The sequence below is a fragment of the Diadema setosum genome, chromosome 12 (assembly GCF_964275005.1).
Source record: "Diadema setosum chromosome 12, eeDiaSeto1, whole genome shotgun sequence".
Classification (NCBI taxonomy): Eukaryota; Metazoa; Echinodermata; class Echinoidea; order Diadematoida; family Diadematidae; genus Diadema; species Diadema setosum.
The window spans coordinates 12,087,558-12,110,255 of record NC_092696.1 but is presented as its reverse complement, the minus strand read 5'-3'; the positions used below and the strand labels follow the sequence as shown (position 1 = coordinate 12,110,255).

General features: G+C 41.2%; 1 protein-coding gene across 1 annotated transcript in view; it reads right to left on the bottom strand.

Annotated features, from left to right (window-relative positions):
* LOC140235719 (uncharacterized) overlaps positions 1–22,698 on the bottom strand; it is a 106,257-nt gene that overhangs the window by 62,501 nt on the left and 21,058 nt on the right. The window contains exons 5-15 of the mRNA XM_072315732.1: positions 21,102–21,410; positions 18,598–18,918; positions 17,938–18,246; positions 16,796–17,140; positions 15,457–15,768; positions 10,836–11,138; positions 8,608–8,949; positions 5,356–5,664; positions 3,874–4,180; positions 2,910–2,937; positions 30–339 (exon numbers count right to left, since the gene is read on the bottom strand). Of these exons, the coding sequence (XP_072171833.1) occupies positions 30–339; positions 2,910–2,937; positions 3,874–4,180; positions 5,356–5,664; positions 8,608–8,949; positions 10,836–11,138; positions 15,457–15,768; positions 16,796–17,140; positions 17,938–18,246; positions 18,598–18,918; positions 21,102–21,410 (3,195 nt within the window). The remainder of the gene's footprint in view (positions 1–29; positions 340–2,909; positions 2,938–3,873; positions 4,181–5,355; positions 5,665–8,607; positions 8,950–10,835; positions 11,139–15,456; positions 15,769–16,795; positions 17,141–17,937; positions 18,247–18,597; positions 18,919–21,101; positions 21,411–22,698) is intronic.

The window sequence follows — 22,698 nt, the reverse complement described above, 5'->3', positions numbered from 1 at the left end:
AGGTATCCAATGCAGTAACAGTACATCACCTGATGGGGAGCATATAACTCCAGCATCCTCACTGTGGCCACAATTGTGGTTCAAGAAACCGTTGTGGGAGCACTGCGACAGCTCATCCTCCGTACCACTGCAAGCCACATTGTCCAGCACGATCTCCCCGCTGCTCTGCCCAAAGAAGGCGTTACCACGGGCCTCCTCCACTCCGCTGAAGCCGAGCATGCGGCAGACGACGGCAGCATCTTCCTCGCCCCAGTCATCGTCGCAGACCGAGCCCCAAGCCCCATCGTAGTTGACTTCTACTCGCCCTGACCAGGGGTTAGGGCCGTTGACGATGCGGACCTCCAAGCCCACTGGCTCAACTGTGGTCGTAGCTGCTGGTTCTGCTGTGGTCGTAGGTGCAATTGCTAAACAAAACAGACAATAAAAAGACCAAAAATAAAACCCAAACAGCTCTTTTACATGGCTGCACAGTAACACATTTTTTTCACTGGTTCAACCTATCTGTTGGATCAGAAGAGTGATCAGAACAGTGGCAGTGTGCAGCGATGTCTTTTACACTCAGCTAATTATGTTAACTCTTTTATGCGTCACATTTGCACATACGACTCATACCCCTTTCATAAACTCAATAATGCGGATAATATCCGCAACATTTGGTCGTAAAATCGGAGAGGGGAAAGAATAATGCGCATTATTTCGACCCTTCTATTATCCGCATAATAGCAGCGTCGGGACGAGATTTTGAGTTTATGAACGCAAACCCAAATAATGCGGATAATTGCCGGGGTGCGGTCAAACGTCACCTGTCTTTCCCGCAGAAGGGGGGTGTGCAGTCACCATGACGATTATCCGCCTTTTTCACGACGGGCGCTCGTAAAAATAATGCGGATTATTTTCAGAGTTTGTGAACGCATTTTTTATTGAATTGTCCGCATTATTCTTATGCGGATAATAGGAGGATGAGTTTATGAAAGGGGTATCAGTCGACGGCATGCCACGTCCACATAAGTATTTTGCTCAAACACGCAAACCAGTCCAAATCAATGGATAAACTGTCAAATGCCGGAATCAGTACGATGAAAATGTTTCTTGGGATTCCATTCCTGCTGCATGTAGCTTGTATTTTATGTGGTGATTGATCATCAAGTGGTGTTCCTTACTTGATTTGCAAGTAAATTCTAAGTTTCAGTCACTGTTTTGTGCACAAAAGTCATGCCTGGATGAAATACATAGCAGATATTGGTGATTTGAAAGAAAAGTCATTTTAGATTTGTCATACAATTTACATCACAGCAAAACTTTGGATTTTCTCTACATTATTGCTCATTGCAGGTCCTGCATAACAAAACTTTACACAAAGTTACATGGACTTGAAAAACAGAGTGCTTTCCCATAGCATGCCTGTGCTGCAGTTTCAGAATAATGTGGCCAGGGGTAAAGCGTGGTGCATTAAAAGTTAATAACAGTTATGTACAATTAGAAAAAAAAACCAAGGAAAAGTAGAAATTACGCGGTGCGTAATTTTGTATATGTCCCCGCCGGAAGTACATGTGTAGCATTTTGTAACAAAATGTGCAATATAGGTAAAAAATCAAGGTCAAAGGTCAAAGGTCAAAATTCTTTGTAGAAGTTTTGAAGCCCTCACCTAGTGCCATCACATAAAGCAAATGGAATCGAAATTGGGTTAGAAATGGCGAAGGAGTAGCATTTTGTAGCCAATGTACAATATAGGTCAAAAATCAAGGTCAAAGGTCAAAGAAGACAAAGGTCAAAATTCTGTGTAGAAGTTTTGAAGCCCTCACCTAGTGCTATCACATAAAGCAAACGGAATCGAAATCGGGTTAGAAATGGCGAAGGAGTAGCATTTTGTATCAAAATGCACAATATAGGTCAAAAATCAAGGTCAAAGGTCAAAGAAGTCAAAGGTCAAAATTCTGTGTAGAAGTTTTGAAGCTCTCAACTAGTGCCATCATATAAAGCAAACAGAATCGAAATCGGGTTAGAAATGGTGAAGGAGTAGCATTTTGTAGCAAAATGTACAATATAGGTCAAAAATCAAGGTCAAAGGTCAAAGAAGTCAAAGGTCAAAATTCTGTGTAGAAGTTTTGAAGCCCTCACCTAGTGCCATCACATAAAGCACACGGAATCGAAATCGGGTTAGAAATGGCGAAGGAGTAGCATTTTGTAGCAAAATGTACAATATAGGTCAAAGGTCAAGGTCAAATGTCACAACTGAATTTCTGTGTAGAAGTTTTAAAGCTCCCATGTAGTGCTATCATATAAAGCAAACAGAATCAAAATTGGCTCATAAATGACAGAGAAGTAGCAAATTGAACATTTTGATCACACACGGACGCACACACGGACGCACGGACGGATGCACGGACACACACACGTACGGAGCCCGTTTCATAGTCCCCTGCTCGAACTCGTTCGGCGGGGACAAAAAAACAACAACAACTAGAAATGTCGCTTTGGCGACTGGTATGCCTCCGCAATAACGCATGATTTTCCCAATAGGTCTAGATAGTACATGTGGACAATGTGTGATTACATTTTCACAAAATTGGCAAAATATTGAAATGACAAGTTTGTCACAAATGTGTTGAATGTTCACCTTCCTTGACCTAGGTTTAATTGGATGAATAGGAGAGCATGTATCTAGGGATTTAAGGACTTTAACTTGACTTTGACCCATTCATACATTTAGGCATTGAGTAATTTTCAAGGTACAGGTGTGGAGAAAAAGTGCAATTTCTGAATTAAATAGTAAATTGTTACCATTTTCATCTGGCCCTTGACCCTAAAATTCATAAGATAATCACTTTCAGGTAGAACATGCATAATACGTACTAAGTTTCAAGATAACTTGAGCCACTTCGAGATATGGAGGAAAAAGTTAGTTCAGCACTTTCACTTGATCTTTGACCTTTTGACCTTTGAGGCAAAAAAAGAAGAAAAAAAAAAACTTTCCAGAGAATTTCTATTAGGTTACACATGCATACACCAAGTGTAAAAAAATAATAACCCTGCTGGCATTGCATAAATATGAGGGAAATAGTAACATTTTGAAGTGTTGCACTTGACCTTTGACCCCTGACCTTTGACCCCATGAACCCTACGTTCTCTAGATAATCACTTCCAGTCAGTACATGTATATACTATGTTCCATGAAGATACCTTGAACAATTTTCCAAGGCACGGAGAAAAAAAAAGAAGTTTTGATATTTTTACTTGACCTTTTGACCTTTGACCTCATGACCCAAACTTTCACCAGAGAATCTTAATTGGGTAATACATGTATATACTAAGTTTCAAGAAAATATCTTCAGGCATTCAATAGATATGGCGAAAATAGTGAAATTTCATGTATTTGACTCTGACCTTTTGACCTTTGACCTTTGACCTCATGACGCAAACTTTCACCAGAGAATCTTAATTGGGTAATACATGTATACACTAAGTTTCAAGAAAATATCTTCAGGCATTCAATAGATATGGTGGAAATAGTGAAATTTTATGTATTTGACCTTGACCTTTTGACCTTTGACCTTGAGCATGTGCACCCAAAAGTTGATAGGCACAACTTCACCCCCTAATACACATACATGCCAAGTTTCATTAGGATACCTCAACAGGTTTTGATAGTTACCTTGTCCACAAAATTCATTACGGACGGACGGAAGGACGGACGGACGGACGGACGGACGGACGGACGGAAGGACGGACGGACGGAAGGACGGAAGGACGGACGGACGGACGGACGGACAACCCGAAAACATAATGCCTCCGGCACCACTTTGTGGCGGAGGCATAAAAACAACCACCTCCATTCCTAATACCAAAGTTTTGCGGCTTGGGAAATGGTTCTACTGACTTGTGCAAACTACGCCGGCATCCTCATTGTGACTGCAGTCGTGGGTGAGCGGCATGTTGGATGGACAGGCAAGAAGGGTCTCCTCCTCCCCAGTGCAGCCCAGCTGGTCTAGAACGATGTCTCCTTCTCCTGCCCCAAAGGCTGCGGATGTCCTGGCCTCGGCTGCTGCCGGGAAACCCAGCATGCGGCACACTACGTTGGCCTCCTCGATGCCCCAGCCGTCGTCGCAGATGGTGCCCCAGGCCCCGCCAAAGAAGACCTCCACTCGCCCCTCGAGTTCGCTGGATCCGTTGACCAGGCGAACTGTTGCATATGTGCACAATGACATAAAAAGCAGAGTTACTGTACTATCAGGAACGTTTACAATCTATTTAGGAGAGAAAACATGAAAGCCTTCATTGGGATTTGAGACACATGGCCGACATGTGAGTATAGTTAGCTGAAAAAAGAAAAAAATTACAAAGTCAACTTCAATAGGGCTCCTCTGCAAGAATCTTCAGCTAACTGAAGGAGGCAGATTTAATCAGATGAAGAAAAAGATGGGCCACATGGGCAGCTATCAAAAACAGTGTATAATGACCTTTTTTTAAAATAATTTTAAGGCTGAGGCACAATATGGTATCTGCTTCTTTCTGTTCAGAGTAGGTCCGTCAAAGAACAGAATATTTTTTTTCTACCAATCTTGAATTATTAATAGATGTGCAAGAAAGTGGGGTCCTTGATATTCTTGGGCAATTCATAGACATAATATTTTGAATGGGAAATATTGAAATTTGCCATGCTCTCTCTCAGAGGTGCAATAGTGTATGACGACCTTTCAAAAATTTCCCTGGAAATCAAGAAGGCAGTTTTCAACCACCACGATAAAATGCAAATCCTGAATGCACTTTTGCTTTAGAACTATTAGAGCATAAAGTGATTGTATGAACTGCAGGTATGGTACTATATGAAACTCCCTGTAACGATTTTGAATCATTCATGCGTGAAAGCGTGTGAAAGCGCCAAAAGTGCCATACATGCACCCACATGGCTTTTTCAACAACATGCAAGTTTGCATGGCTTCAGCATGTCGTGAACTATAATTACGAGTGATATCTATACCAGGGATCCACATTTTAAACTTTTTTTTTTCTCTTGCCTGTTTGGGCACTTTAAATCTGTAAATTTGAAACTTTGGTGGTCAACAAAAGGACAAAGTGGCTCTCATTAAAACTGAATATAAAAATTGAATTTGAATCTACTAGTTGCTTCATTGCTTAAAACAAAATCAACATTTTGGGGGAAACTGGTGGCTAAAAATCAGTTTTTTTGTGGCTCTAGTTAAACAGTAATGAAAATTTAAGCCCTGTCTATGTGACTGACAAAACGCTTAAAAACCAGGACTGCATATACACATGTGGCTTGAAAGCATCCCGTAGAAGCAAAAGGACCATGCTACTTCGACCCCTTCCCCCAGCTTTTAAAGGAACTGCCTTTACCCATCTGTGCACAGGTGGCGCCTGCATCCTCACTATGCCCACAGTTGTGCTCAAAGAGAGGGCGGGCATCACAGTCGAAGAGGGAAAGCTCTGTCCCATCGCAGGAGAGATCGTCCAGTATGATGTCTCCCACCCCCTGGCCAAAATAGGCCTGACCACGGGCAGCTTCTGCCCCGGGGTGACCCACCATCCGGCAGAGGACTTCTGCATCCTCCTGGTCCCAGCTGTCGTCACAGACGGTGTGCCAGTCACCATTGTAGTAGAGCTCGGCCCGTCCCTCGCGGTACATGGACCCCTCCGCCAATCTCGCTGCAAGTAGAAACAGTCGCCACCACCATCACAAACAGTGGAAAGAAAAGTGAGAGTGGTTCAGCTGTGGCACGGATTCCACTAGAATACCTCTTTTTTCTCAAGCCATCACAAAATCTGCTGCAAGGACACGTACATGGTACAAATACAGCCATACGCTTCATTTACACCTCAATGAAGCTTCATTAGTCTTGATCATATGCACTGACCAATTAGGTTTCTAAAGAGTAAATATTCACCTCTATCAATTACACAAAACAATTTACATGTAAATGTCACTGTAAAAGTGGATATTTTCGCGCTCGGTTGGGTAAGACCAGTTTGACATGTTTTTAATTCCGCAAATTCAAGACACGGACTACTGGAACATATAGCAAGCAAAAACATTCGCATGCTTTTATTTCCGTGCTGATTTCTGGTTGCGCGAAATGCGCGAAAATTTCAACACCGCGAAAATTTCCACTTTTACAGTACCATTGTACCTGCCAGCTGGAAATGTTGACTTTATAGCTGACATATCTGGCCAAATTTTGGTGATCTTAGACCGAGGTTGATTATTAAGACAACAAATTGTATGATAACATTACCACAGGATATTTTCAGGTAGAGTAATGGCTAGAAAAGACCAAGGTACAGTCACCTCTGACTTTAACCTAACTTGTTCATCCACTGACCTACCTTGTTCACCAAATGACCTACCTTGTTCACCAAATGACCTATCTTACCCACCAACTGATGCAACCTGCCCTTAGAATTACATCTCTGTGCAAAAGTGTAGTATCCTTTGGGCTTTTAATAGCCATCATCACCTTTCACCAAAGCCATTTTACATGTACTACTGCCAATATACTTTTTCATTTTCAAACTAATCATATAATCGCTGGAATTCCCTACATAAAGTTACAAGTGAAAAATTCTGTTTTCAGCAAGATTCCAAAGACCATTGGTCTTTGACCTTGACGATTTTGCCAAAAAAAGGAAGGTTTGTATCAGTCTCTACTTTATGATCGAAGACTTGAACATTTTGAAGTTTTGCCAGTGTGACTGCAAATTTCTCATGAAACTGCTGGCAAAATTTCCAACTAAAACTAGAGACACTTTGCAGACGCCATCAATTTTCTTGATCTTTTGGCAGTGTGAATGCTAGCAACTGAAATTTTCAGTCCACCATCTGCTTGCAAGCCGTGCCTCCAGAGCGCATGGTCATTGTGATATTATGTGGTCATTGTTACATCACAATCACCAGCTGTCAGACAGTGCACTCTCTTTTTTCATCCACATGTGCACCAGTCACCAAAACTTTGCGAACTTAAATATCAAGAAGTTTGGTTGCCAGTGTGGACGGACGACCAAAGATCGCAAAGACTTCGTGTGATCTTTAACTTTGCGATCTTTTGCCAGTGTGACTGTGGCTAATGAAGCATATCGTTGCTGGGGTGACAAGACCTTGTATCTGCAATTTTGGTGAAAATTACTTTTTTTGAATTAATGGTCAAATAATGGGTTAAGTGATGTCCTGTCTAAATCCCAACTGTCTTACTCCAAAAATGAAACCACCACGGCATGTCACAGCAAAGGCTATCCCATTCGCCACAGTGCTTTGGCCGCCATGTTTTTTGGCTCTCCTGAATATTTGAACTTTTTATACGAGGTCTTGTCACCCCAGCGACGATATGTGGGCCAGATATCAAAAACAGTTCAGCATATTTTTTTTCTTCATCTTGATAATAAGGAGGAATAGGTCACATAGGCAGATAGACAAACTAAAATCATAATGCCTCCCGCACACTTATGGTTAAAAGCGTTTTTTTTTTTTTTTATAAAAAAAAAAAGAATGAATGAACAAAAACTGTGACCACCAGTATGAGGACAAATACCTGTTCACTGCTGTTCAAATACACAATTCTCTTCTTAAAGTCATTGACACATGAACTATTACTACTGTTTGGTGAGTACAGACTTTATCATTGTGATGAGCATCTACAATGTAACATTAACATCTCAGTATTAAACATGGATCAACCAGTGTAAGATTGATTTCTCTTTGTATACATTCTATGCACATGGTGTGCATCATAACAGCTTTCAAGTTCAATTATTAGCATTCAACCTCCATTTTTGAACAAGATTCATAGGCTTGCCTCTCTGGACAGTTTGTGGAGTAATAAGTATGCCTATAACATAGCTGTTGAGGCTACAGGACACAACTGTGCTCATTAGTTTGTGACTAGTCTCAATATCCAAGATCTCATGAACATCTTTCATTATTCTTACCATTTCCTGTGTTGATTATTCCTGTGAAAGTAAAAGCATGTTTGAGCATAGCAAACATACAGTCGTCTCTGCTTTATAATTGGGACAAATGGATGCAGTGAAATCCATCTTCGTTTAAGGGTCAGCAACTGTCCCAAGGCCGAGATCAGACAGCGATTCTTTCAAATTCTGCATAAAGTTTCAATACATGGGCACACACATCACATCACAACCTGAACACCCTGGATTATCACCAACCAGTTCAGACTACAATGTACTCCCATTATAACAAAGTCCTCAGACTGACAGTTTTCTTTTGTTTTAATGAAATTTCATTTTAACTGAACCATTTAGTGTATAAAGTTATATAGATGATAATTTTGGAACCTGAATTTTGATTTTGTTGTAAAAGAATTTTGTTAAACGGCCGTGCTCGTTATAACGGGAGTGCACTGTACTTTGGTATGTATGGTCCTGTATGTATAGACAGCAATGACAAGTTTTGTATTCAAATTTTGCCAGCACATTGTCATTCTGTTTTGATAAACAGCTGATATGCACAGAGAACTTGCCAAATATGTGGCACATACAGCACATTACAACATAGATCTATTGATTATAAAGTTGTGTTCCTTTAAATACTTGAGTCACTATCTATAGACAGGACTTGTCCTCCATACGTATTCTCACCCATAGGATAGCAAACAACGGAAGCGTCTTCGCTGTGCCCGCAGTTCTCCACCAGGAGACCACTGTGCCTACAGAGGGCGATGTTTTCCTCCTCGCCTGTGCATCTGACGTTGTCCAGCACTGTGGCGCCCTCGCCCTCCCCGAAGAAGGCCGAGAGGAGGGCGCTCCTCGCCCCAGGGAAGCCCAGTGAGCGGCAAATGACGGTGGCATCGGCCAAGTCCCACTCGTCGTCACACACAGTGCCCCAGCCTCCATTGTACCTAACTTCCACACGCCCCTCGGAGGGGCTGCTTCCATCAGCAAGACGAACATCGAGGGCCAATTTGGCCACTTCTGTCGGAACTGCACAAAATTTTTGTGACAAACTGCATTCACTCAGATAGTAAGAGCATGGTGGCAGCATACATCCACCAGTCTCTCTTCATATCCCTTCACATCATACAATATCTCTTGAAGATGATGAATGCAATTTTCAGAGACCTCACAAGTACTGAAGGGTAAGATGCTCCTGATTCTTAAAACACTGAGGAAGTAGCTTCTCAAAGGTTTTGATGCGGATGGACCAATGGCCTGATTTGTCAACTAGCAAGTACACTAGCTGCACAAGTTGAACTCCTGCACAGCCCCTCAAAACTTTCTTTGGCAACAATATATTACGACTGCAGAAAATGCACAACAAATGATTCTCTAGGGTGGGACTAGTATTTCATAACAAAGAAAAAAATGTCAGTGAACAAAACCCTTTGTTTAGGTAACAAGGCCTTTGCTATTTTAATAGTGAAAAGAGACACCTCTAATGTGAGGTAGTTGTTGGGGTTTAATTTAGAATTGCTTGGTTCACAGCAATTAAAAATCTATGCCTTCTGTGTTGACCATCTCTGACTTTATGTACACCAGTGTGTGTGTGTGTGTGTGTGTGTGTGTGTGTGTGAGCTTGTATGAGAAAATATGTGACTCTGCACCACAAAACAAACAAAAAGTCGCACCCCTTGATTTTACGTGAGGACTCAAGAAAGGTGAAATGGGTGAACCGAGTCAATTTTGAATTTTCCATATTTTCTGAAAGAGCTATTCTTCTTCTACATTATTCTTGAGTTTGGGATCATAAATTGAATGGGACAGTCAGTTTTAAGCAGTTTTTCTATAACCCCTTATTTGGTAGAGTGTTGTAATCAGGTTTTTCTAAGAGGCCCCTTTTATTTCTTGAAAATCCTTTGCACCCTCTTCACTTTCAACTCTAATAACTTTTGAAAGGATGATGCTAGTGCTCTGAAAGTTGATATTTATCATTGTCAGAATGTGGTAATAGACCATGTTAAATTTCAGCTCAATCTGATAATCCCTTAATTGTTGGCGCTACAGTGGTTAACATCATGTTTTTGTCCCTTTCATGGCACAGGCAGCACGGCTTAGTAAAGATTAAGCACTTGAATAGACCCTGTACTTCAGAGCCTCTTTTCTCACTTCACACTTTCCAGAGTGTGTGCTTTCGTTCCAGCATTTATACAGGTTAGGGGAATTTGAATTGAGTTATACATCATTTAAAAGGTTAGAGTCTGCTCCTTCAGAATCTGCTCTTATTAAAAAATCCATGACTGGCGACTTTTTGTTTGTTTTGTGGTGCAGGGTCACATATATGCTAGTCCATCAAATATCGTCTTCTGCGTCTTTTTGCTACTCACTGGTGCGCAGCTGATATTAATACCGGCCCACTTTATCAAAGGTCCTCTTGGGCTGCAAGTATTAGCACTCTTACCAGACCATGAACAATGTATGAGACTAAAGACAGCTTTGCTAGTTTGTATTTACAAACAACCTGCTTTTCACTATGAGTGAAGTCCTTCAATCATATTTAAATCATTTTTAAATATTTATCTAATAAATCTTTTTGGTGTGGTGCTTTTGATTTCCCCTGCAACCCCCTCCCCCTATCCCCATATTAAAAATGACTGGGGGTGAATCAACCCTCCCCCGGTCACAGAATAGCCAAAAAGCCCGGCCTGGTTAGGGTTAAACAAATGGCGGAATTGTGTTTGACCTTTTAAAAGGAAGGGATGCTCCAAAACTATGCAACATTCAGCTCAACTACTACCAATAGGGAGTGAAGCAAGGAATGAATTTGGTGTAAAGCCAGGGCACATTGCCTGTAACTGGGGCTGGCTGTGTTGCTCTTCATCAAAAGTGAAGGGTGTGCGGTGTGCAGAGCAGAACCAGGCCATCCATCTCACCTAGACAAATGGTACTAGCATCTTCCATGTGACTGCAATCATGCTTGAGAGGTCTCCCGGGATCACAAGACCGTATATCGGTCTCGTTCCCCACGCAGTCGAGATCGTCCAAGACGATGATGCCTACGCCCTCGCCGAACTCTGCCGAGGAGAGCGCCTCCTCTGCCCGGTAGAAGCCCAGCATCCGACACACGACGTCCGCATCCTGGAGATCCCAGCCGTCGTCGCAGACCGTCCCCCACTGGTCGATGTGGAAGACCTCGACGCGACCCTCATTCTCCAACGCGCCCCCGACGAGCCGAACTAAGGACGTGGCAAGACAAGAGTGCCTCCAAAGGGCTTAATGCTCACTCGATCGAGCTAAATAGTGATGCTCAACCTTGATGAAACCTCTCTACAGCTTGTTGTACGGCTAAAACAGAATCTTGGGTACAGGGCACACATTTCCCAGGTCAAGAACACCAAAAGTCGGAGATGTGCCCCATATAAAAGCACAAAAGCGTTACAACTTTCCTTAAAAGAGCAAAATGCTAGCAAGCCTTGACTCTGAAAAGTTCCTCCAATTTTTTTTTTCCCTGTGACACACATAACTGCAATGCTATTTCACTTTTTAGTGGTTTTACTTGATCTGAAGACAAGGATGGTATCATCAATGGTCTTGTATTCGCCTTCTCGATGTAGTACAATGTACGTCTCGGACCCAAAGTGTGGTACATATAAAATTTAGTTAACTTTATTTCCCCAATGTTCAGGCACAGCATATGATTCCTGCAAAAAAATCAAGAAACTCTGACCACACTTTTTGCATTGTGTTTGCTTTCTTTTACAACTGGAATACACACGGTATATCATTCTAACGTTCTGCAAGGCAAAGTATATCATAACTGTATATTTTGCAAAAACTACTTTTGAAAACTTTTTGTTCAGCTATGAAGTAGATCTATGTTCATGAGTTGATTTTACAAGGATTTTACATGTTTCATAATGTGGCATCTATACCTGAGGTCCTTTATGAAAGGGGGGGGGGGAGGCATTATTGCAACATTTTGCATAAAAAAATGAGAGGTTTCACGGTGACTTTTTAACTTGGAACAAAAGCAGTATAAATCTGCAATTTCTGGGATGTATACACTTGCACAAAAGTGAACATGATTTATGCGCTTAAAATTTAGTAGTTAGAAGTGCATTACACAAAGTGTGTGCATTTAGATTTACCTTTTGTCTTTTAGGCAAATGATACAACAGTGCATAATTCAAAATGTAAATTTTGGTCAGCTATATTATAGCATAAATCATGTATAGGACAAGATAGAAAGTTCAATTAGATTTTGTTTGAATAGAAAAAGTTTAAGGAAGAGTCCATGCTTGAGTAAATTTATGCTGCCAGGAATAATGATTAAAACTGTTTAAAAGCTGCTTTATAGGGTGTCATTGATGCAGAAAAGTAGAATAGACAGCAAGACAGCAGTCTGTGTGATGAGTACAATTGAAGGCTTCATGTGTTACAGACGGTTAGTCACAGATATATTGACTCAAATGAAGAATATGCTATAGAAACAATATACATGGTTCGAATACTGAGTAAATTACTACTTGTAGTATCACTAGGCAGAAACTGTGTTGCAGAGCCAAGTAACATTTACTGAATCTGATATAATACACATAATCATCCATACACCTTATTTCTACTAGCTGGTGCACTGAAGTGACTTATGATTATATAGTTATGATTATGTGTAGTAAAGACATATTTTGCTTCTGAGATCTGGTAGGAATCCATCCACTATACATGTATTAATCTAAGTCACTAAAGAGCAAATTAGGCAGACCTGTACAGCTTGCGTATTACTGTACGAGCTGAAATTTTCGCGGTGGTTTTATTTTCGCGAATTTCGCGAATCGCCTTTGAACCGTGAAAATAACAACACGCGAAAATAACAACGTGCGAACAGATAAGCACAGTTAGACCTCGCAACCGCGAAATTAACAACACGTGAAAATGTTCTCCTAGTAGCAATTCGCGAAAATATCTGTACGCGAAAATTTCAGCTCGTACAGTACTGTAGGTAAACATGCAGTGTACTGAGAATAAGCTGCATGTCATGGCATATTGAATCAACTTTAACAGATTCATAGCTCAGCAAAGGGCATGGTTATCAATGTGCTGCAACTAATGCATAGCTTTGCTGGTTGGTGTGCCAGCCCAAATATCAATGAAGACAGAGTGTATATGTGTGGAGTGCATAATCTTGGCAGTAATATTCAGGTAATTGGAAGTATAAATATGCATGCAGACTATTGAAAATTGTACAAAAGCTTGATATGGTGTTTTTGCATTTTAAACATATCACAAGAAAAATAATGCTAGGCATATCATGCATAGATTTTAATAAGGGCCTTAATAGCATGAATACACATACATGTATTAGTACATATTTGTGGTGATTGTACGGTGTTTGATATGCAAATAACCATAAATACACATTTTAATGTGTACATGTATGTACCTGTCATTGCTCAGCATGGAAACCTGATAAAGCAACCAAATACAAACTATAATTTCTCGACGCTGATGATTTCAAATTTGCCAGATTCTACGCTTTGCATGCATGCATAACAATTTGCTGCACTTTATGCTCAAAGCATTAGGTGGTCTACTATAGAGTGGACATTAATTTTAAAAGCAGGCTGTCATGTTATACTTTTTAACATTGATCACAGACCTGTGAAGTTTGACACGATCAGACAGGCAGGACATGACAAAATGAAACACAATGAGTCATTATTAAATGATAAAAAATGTTTTGGCTCTTAGTGCAAGGCTTAGTGTATACATATATGGAGTACAAAGAAATTATTACAACTATGTTTAACCTGTTGAGGACGAGTCCCAAGTATACTCGGGAAGGTGTCTATGGGAAATGTGTGTCGTAGCAAAATCAGTCCGTCCTGAACGGGTTAATAATGAAAGATTTATGCTTGCTATGATTGCAATTTTGTATGAAAGTGCTTTAGAAACTTTGTATTTAGTGTGGTAAAAATGTGGATTATCATAATTATTATTATGATAATTATCATTACTACAGTAACACAAATTACTGTCCATTTTTTTTTTTTTTTTTGTCAAGACCAGCTATAATGTATAATATGATGATAGGACTTTATTTCAAGGTAATTTAAATCATGTAAGGTTTGATACTATCTATTAGTGACCTGTCAGAAATGTGGTGTGCTGTACAAAGTATTCAGCCTCCAGTCTGAAGACATATGCTCACAAATATTCTGGAAATCACAGAATGTTTAATAGCAAATACAAATATTAAATCTACAATAAGAATTACATATAAATGAAAATACAAAAAAGGCCAAAAAAAGAGAGAGAAAAAAAAAAGAGCAAGCTAGATTATAAACATGCTAAAAGTACATGTGGGATTTGCTATCCCAGGGAAAATCACTCGGTATTAACAGCAGAAGTTCAAATGTTATATATAGCAGCATTAACCAAAAAATCACATCAAAAAGCAGTTGCTGTTGAAACTGGCTAAGACAACTTAGAGGCCAATATCTCAAAAACAAACACATCAACAACAAGTCATCCCAGGTGATTAAGACATTATGAGAAACATATCTGGTCAGCGAAAGCAACACGATACAGTGATGTATGTCCAGCCATATGCTGTGAGCCTTTACACTATAAAGACAGCGTGTGAGGTACTCTACAATGTACAACTGTACGTGTGCAGATCCATTCACTACAGTTTGTACACACTGCATGCAAATACACTATTAAGCAATGACTTATTATTGCATGCTTTATACTTGTGCCACAGTCAGTAAGATGAACTGTGTATAGACTAAGCTCAAGCAACTGGTTGCCATACAGTACATCCCGAACGTCTGATTTGCTTCTAATACCCAGCAAAAGCGTACTGTGTGATTGGTACAAGCGCAAGCAATAAAGCAGTATACAATGTAACAGGAAGTGTCATCTGCTGGTGAAGATGGAGACCAATATTAACAAACACACACACACACAAAAAAGCAAACAAGAAACCAAACAGGCCAGTTTCTCCCTGGCAATAGAAATGGCTACAACATGAGAACGGTATCTGGACCATGAGAGCCATTGAGATACATCAGTGAAGATCCAGCTATATACTGTAGCCTTCCAATGTAGGAGCATGCAAGTTTCATTGCGCAAGATCACTATACTGCACACAGCATGCCAGAACACACAGACACACACATACACCGCGATATATCTCAAGGTATCATTTAGCACAGATCATATTACTGCTGTTGTTGGTGTGTTTGAGTAGCATTTCGTCTATGCTCAAGGCACTGCCATTATATTTTTAAATGGACTGTTCACCATATAGATAGCAAAATCAGCATGCTTCGTGAATGCTTGCATATAAAATGAAGGCCGTTCCGAGATAACTGCTGGCCAAGCGGAATACACAGGAGAGCTGGAGTTATAGTGGCAGGAAAGCAATGCAAAAGTGGAAATTTTCCACTAAACTCAGCAGGCTTAGGAGTTCTGTTGCAGTCTGTTGCAGTGATACAGCTTTGCCTCATGTCGGCCACTTGAATGCATAACATTGTTTGCTGGTTTTGATACCTGACGGTGAGCAGATCACGCCGGCATCATCAGAATGAGTGCAGTTATTCTCAAACAGTTGCCCGTGACTACACTCGGAGATGAGGTCTGACTCATATCCGATGCACTGCAAACCGTCCAGTATAATGTCCCCGCTTCCGGGACCGAACCCCGCATCGGTTCGGAAATCTACCACCCCCGGCTGACCCAGCATGCGGCACACGACCTCCGCATCGCGGATGTCCCAGTCGCTATTGCAAATGGTCGACCAGTTGCCGCCGTAGTAGATCTCGACCCGCCCTTCTCGATAACTGCTGCCGTCCACTAGGCGCACTACATTGAGAGAATCAATGGTGCCAGAGTGGCAGAAGGCCACAGCAAGAGAGGAATGATGAAATGGACGGTGCTACAGCCTTAATTTTTCTAGCCATCTGGTAAAGGTTGCCACAATGAAAGACAAGCATAAATGCGATGATTAATAACCACTAGCATGTCAAAGAATTACAGAAAAAAAAAGAAGATAAATTACAGTTCAAGGGTGCCCAGAACTAGCCAAGGGTCCTCGAGCTGTAATGATTGTAAGAAGGCATACATAGAGTTTTAAATGCAAGACTAGTCAACCCACCTGTGTGAGCTACAGACCTGTGCAAAGTGAGGAACTAATAGGAGATCTGTCCAAATTTGTTAACTTAGGCTTTCAATGTACTGCATTTTGACACTAATGTTTGGTAATAAAAAAATATCACAACCAATCAGCAAAGCACCTTTCAAAGACACTCACACATGTACTCACATTTTTCACTGACCTCCAATGAAGAATGAAGCGTTTTCATTGGTTGAAGTGAATATTACATTGAATTATTTAGTACCTGCATTATTCAGTACGAGGGGTGTGTCGGTTAGGCTTTCTCCCAGTCACTTAATGATAATCACAATCACAGAATTCACAATGCCCTGCCAGTAACACACACATAGCACTCTGCCTCTACAGTTATCAACGTACAACTGCACATAGCTCTTTGTCGACTCCTAAACGTCAGGTGTGTCCAGCAGATTAATGTGACACAACACACATTCAACTCAAGATACAAACAACACAATTTTGTGAACTCAGCAACTAGACAGAGTTTACAAAAAACAATCAAAGTAGAGAAGGAGAATTCAACACTATTGCATAAGAAGATCCATTATTATATTCGTGATTGCCATTTGTCGGGCATGTTGCATGAAGTCAGCTCACCGTCTGAAGTTCAACCATAAGAGAAACAGTATGTTTGAGTCAAAAAGAGTGAGCGACAAGCAGCAAATCACAAAACAATAAGGGTGACATGCAATAAGTGATATTGTTTTGCTACCTCACCTGCTGGTAAACAAACGACACTAGCATCCTCATGGTGGCCGCAATTCTCCACCAGAAAACCGTTGTGGCTGCACTGGGCAATGTTTGCCTCTGAGCCGTTACAAGCCACGTTGTCCAGGACAATGTCGCCGCTGCCGTCGCCAAAGTGGGCCGAGAGGAGGGCCGACTGCGCCCCTGGGAAGCCCAGCATGCGGCACACTATGTTGGCGTCCTCGATGTCCCAATCGTCGTCGCAGACGGTCCCCCAGGCGCCATCGTAGTTGACCTCGACGCGCCCCTGGCGGTCACTATTTGCCCCTGCCAATCGCACATCAAGTGTGACCACTGGCTCCGCAGAGGTGGGAACTACAACAGCAGAGGAAGAACAAAAGAATCAACAACATTACAAATGTAAACAATGATTGCAGCAATATTCCAGTAATCATACATGAATGTCAGTGTCACACAGTATCAAACATAATGAGTTGGCATGTTACTGTAAAATCAGAAATTTTCACATAGATGAAACTTTGGGTATTTTGCTAGGAGCTTTTGTCTATACAATGCATCAAATGCCAGGTGCAAATTAACAAACGTCTCATGACGTGATAACGGCCGTTGGCTCCGATTCGCCAAAGATTCATGCAGCAAATGTTTCTTGGTTTACAGTCTTTATCACAGCAACCTGACAAACACGTACAATGAAAACACAAGGTCCTCAACTTCAATGCAGATAAATACTAGATGATTCTGTAATGAAATGTAAATTTTGGTATGTGGTATGCTTTGGACTAATGCTGTTTTCTTTGTACCAATTTTACTTTATTTCATTTCTGCAACTCAATAAAGAACAGAAGATAAAAATACAAGAGGGAAGAGTGTACAGGGGTGTACACATGTTTTTACATACATCACATACATTCTTGAAGGTCTAAAAAGTACTGAGGTCACGAGTACGGAAGTGTCCAGAGAGGTCATTCAGCTTAACCCGTTGAGGACGAGTCCTGAGTATACTCAGGCAAGCATCTACATGTATGGGAAATGCATGCTGTGGCAAAATCAAACTTTCCTCAATGGGTTCAAGACTGCTCTCTTGTACAGGGATATACTGAGGTATCAAATCAACATGAACCACTACAAGAAATATTAGCAACTTTGCACACCTGTTTCCATGCATCGAAGCCCAACATCCTCGCCGTGCCCACAGTTGTGGTTCCCGAGACCATTGCTGGGACAGCTGGCGATGCTGTCCTCCAGGCCCGTGCACTGCACATTGTCATAGAAAATGCTCCCGCTGCCCGGCCCGAAGTCGGTAGTCAGTGCCTCCTCCACTGAATCGTATCCAAGCGCGCCACAGACGACCAATGCGTCATCCACGTCCCAATCGTCGTCACACACCGTCCCCCATTCACCGTTCGCATACACTTCTAATCTCCCTTCTGCAGGGGTAATACCCCCCACCAGACGAATGGCTTTGATAAAAAAAAGACATAAAAACAGATCAATCAGAAAGTCAGCATCAGTTCCCTAAACTGCTAATAGTCAAGCAATTTCTGAAAACATGGGCTCTTCTTATAAGAAATCTTTCTCACATTCTAACTACATGCAAGCCAATCTCATGTTCAAGTTAGATATCATTTTAAAACTTGAAGCTTACTCTTTGAACTGTGGACAAACACAGAATTTCAGTTTTACCAGCTCTTTGTGGATTTTGAGCTGTGCGATCCCATATTCATTCCATATTCTGCCTGTCGTTTTTTTTTTTTTTTGGGGGGGGGAGGGTTGTCCCGATTCAAGTGCAAACAACCAAGCACATCACTCACCAGGGGGACAAGTAACACTGACATCCTCACTGTGGATGCAGTTTGTCTGTAGGTATTGGGCGTGCGAGCACTGGAACAAGCTGGTCTCATTCCCACGGCAATTCACGTCGTCCAAGATAATGGCCATCGACTCGGGGCCGGAGCCGAAGCTGGGCTGTTCCGGCAGGTTGTCGGGCAGGACGGACGGGAAACCAAGCCCCCGGCACACGACGTCGATGTCTGCGATGCCCCACTCGTCGTCGCAAACTGTTCCCCATTCCCCGGAGTAGTATACCTCCAGCCTTCCCGCATTTGGTACAGTCTCCCCAACCAATCGCATGTCTGTCACAAGCCAAACAATGCAAGAACTTCACGGTAGACTACATCGACTGTTGAAAACCTGTTGTGGCTAATATTTTATCAACCTCATAATTCAAGATCTATATTTTAATGAACAAAGGGTGGAATACAGTTGATAAATTTGCTATTAAATCAGTCTTCCCCCCAATACTTTTTTTTTTCTATAGCATACATCATGCCACCAATCACTCTTGAAAGAGAAAGTATAACATGTACCTGAAAATCAATCAAAATTTAAACTAGATATATCGCTACGGCGACTGATATGCCTCCGCCATAATGCATGGTTCTCCTAATAGGTCTACATGTATAGTACAATGTCTTGACAATGTGTGATGACAGTTTCACACAATTGGCAAAATATTAAAATGACAGGTTTGCCACAAATGTGCTGAATGTTCACTTTCCTAGAACTAGGTTCAATTGGATGAATGATTAAAATGTCAGAGTGCAGGTATTTGGGGAACTGATGATTTTTACTTGACTTTTGACCCTTTTATAAGTTTATGCATTGAGTAATTTTCAAGAAAAAGTATAATTTCAGTATCAAATGGGAAAATAGCATTATCTAAACCTGGCCTTTGACCTTTGACCTCACAGTTTCAAAGAGAATCACTGTTAGGTTGAACATGCATAAATATGTAAGTTTCATGATGATACCTTGAGTTACTTTTGAGATATGGAGGAAAGAGTGCAATTCAGCACTGTCTTTCACTTGACCTTTGACCTTTTGACCTTTGGGCAAGAAACTTCCCACAGAATATATATTGGGTAATACATGCATACATCAAGTTAAAAAAGAAAAAACCTTCAGGCATTGCATAATTATAAGGAAAGTAGTGATATTTTGAGGAGTTGACCTAGACCTTTGACCCCTGACCTTTGAACCATGACCCCCAACTTCCCTAGATAATCACTGCCCATTGGAACAAGCATATATACTAAGTTCCATGAAGATACAATTGTACCTTGAACCATTTGCGAGATATGGAGAAAAACATGAATTTTCAACCTTTTTTCACAAAATAACCTGTGACCTTTGAACTTTGACCCCGTGACCCTAAAATCCAAACAAAGTATCATCCCCCCAGGATATACCCTCATACCAAGTTTGATGCAAAACCACCTCACGGTTCTTGAGATATCGACAAATACAAAACGGGACGGACGTACGGACGGACGTACGGACGGACGTACGGACGGACGGACGGACGACCTGAAAACATAATGCCTCCGGCCACTTCGTTGGCGGAGGCATTGAAAAAAAGCAACAACATTCTAATACAAATCTGAATACCACCTGATACCAACCAAAAATCCAGCCGATACCAATGTGACACCAATGTGACACCAATGAGATGCCAAAATGACACCTACATGTACCTGATAGCCACCTGACAATCATTTGACACGTATCTGACACCATTCTTATACCAATCTGAGGCCAATGTGAAACCCACCTGACACTACTTGGATACTTTCTGGTACCTACCATATGACCAGAAATTGTTCATGTGCATGAAACTTTCGCTATTTTGCATACACACACACAAAAAATTTCGGCAATTTCACTAGGAGCCAAGATTGGCGAAAGTAAAATGTATGCAAAAACTTTTGTCTACACAATGCAGTGACTGCCAGGGGCAATTCATGAAAGCTTCAAGCCGCAAGAAAGCCTGCCGGCTCCAATTAAAACGCAAGCTTGATGCAGGAATGTCTCCGGTTCTAAAGTATACTGTATATATGCTTATCGTGAGTCTATTTCGTGAGTCTAAATTTTCACAAATCGGGAATTCCCAACAATTTCCCGAGTGCTTAAATTCTGTACTGAATGGACAAATCTACATGCTACGTCACATCCACATCGGGATCAGAGTCAATACTTTCGCGTGTCTTTAATTTCGCGAATAGCACCTGACTCGCGAAAATAAAAACCTCGCGAAATATTTGGCGTATACAGTAATGACACCTTCTGATACAAATCTGCTCTGCAGAATCTGTACTTCAGAGGCCAATTGATATCTGGGGATGTGAGTTTGGCAGAAATCTGGAATATTTGCAAGAATGAGCTACTCCAACTTGTGAAGAAAAAACAAACAAACAAGCAAACAAACAAACAAACAAACAAACAAACAAACTTGACATCACAACCTCTCAGGACTCACCTCTGTTGCAAATGACCCCAGCAGCTTCCGATGGGCCACAGTTGTGATTCCCAAGGCCGGTGCTGTTGCAATCCTTGATATGGCCCTCTGAGCCGGAGCACTGCACGTCGTCCAGCAGGATGGTCCCCGTACCGCTGCCGAAAGTGGCCTCACTGGTGGCCCTGGTGGCACCAGGGTACCCCAGCATGCCACAGACGACATTGGCATCCTGGAGGTCCCAGAAGTCGTCGCAGACGATGCCCCACGTGCCCTCGTGATTAATCTCAACCGTCCCCTCCCATTCATGGTCTCCATTCACGAGACGCACGTCTGTTACAGATTGGGGGGGGGATGGGGCATGGTGGGGAAGGGGTGGCAGGAGGGAAGAGAGGATTGAAATGATGAGATTTATACAATTAGTACATGTAGTTGCCGGTAACCAGCAAGAGGTGTTATTATCATTATCATCATCATCATCACCATCATCATCATTATTATCATTAATACTACTACTATTACTACTACTACTACTACTACCACCACTACTTCTACTACTACTACATGTAACTACTACTACTACTACCACCACTACTACTACTACTACTACTACTACCACTACTACTACTACATGTAACTACTACTACCAACACTACTACTACTACCACCACTACTTCTACTACTACTACATGTAACTACTACTACTACTACCACCACTACTACTACTACTACTACTACATGTAACTACTACTACCAACACTACTACTACTACCACTACTACTACTACTACTACTACTACTACTACTATTCTTTTAGGTGACACTTCAAGCACCCAGTCTGGTCTAGTAGTTGTGTCATTACAAAGATGGCAGACAAGATAAGAGGTTACATGTCTCCCTGGACTACAATGTAACTTTCCATATGTGCGATATAATTTATCCCTCAATACTTATGAACATTTCCTTTGACATACTGGTAATAGGGCAAGCCATTTGATTTGATGGGCTTCAATGTTTCACTAATTCAATGGGGCCCTGTTGTGTTTACAGACAAACACACACACACACACACACACACAAAAACAAAACACAATAACACCAAGGCCCGAATTCACGAAGGTGGTACAAATGAAACCATGGTTTAAACCATGGACAAAAACCATGGAGCGCTAAGTGTCGCACGGAATATTTTGTTAAGAAATTGGTCATTTCATTGACAAAATGACCGTTTCGTTAACAAAATTATTATTTCGTGGATGAAATGTTCATTTAGTTACAAAATGTTGTCATTTCGTTACAAAATAATCATTTCATCTACGAAACGAATGATTTCATAACGAAATATTCCATGCGACACTTGGCGCTCCATGGTTTTTGTCCATGGTTTAAAACCATGGTTTCATAATTGTACCACCTTTGTGAATTCGGGCCCAAATGTTTACATTATACATAGTAGCATAAATTAATAAGTATACAAAATGGCACAGTTGACTGAAACAATAAAAAGTAAAGGAAAAAACAAACAAACAGGTGTTTAAAAAAAAACAACAAAAAAACAAAAACAAAACAAAACAAGAAATTTCTGCAGCCAGAATTTCACACAGTGTGATGTATTTGCAGTG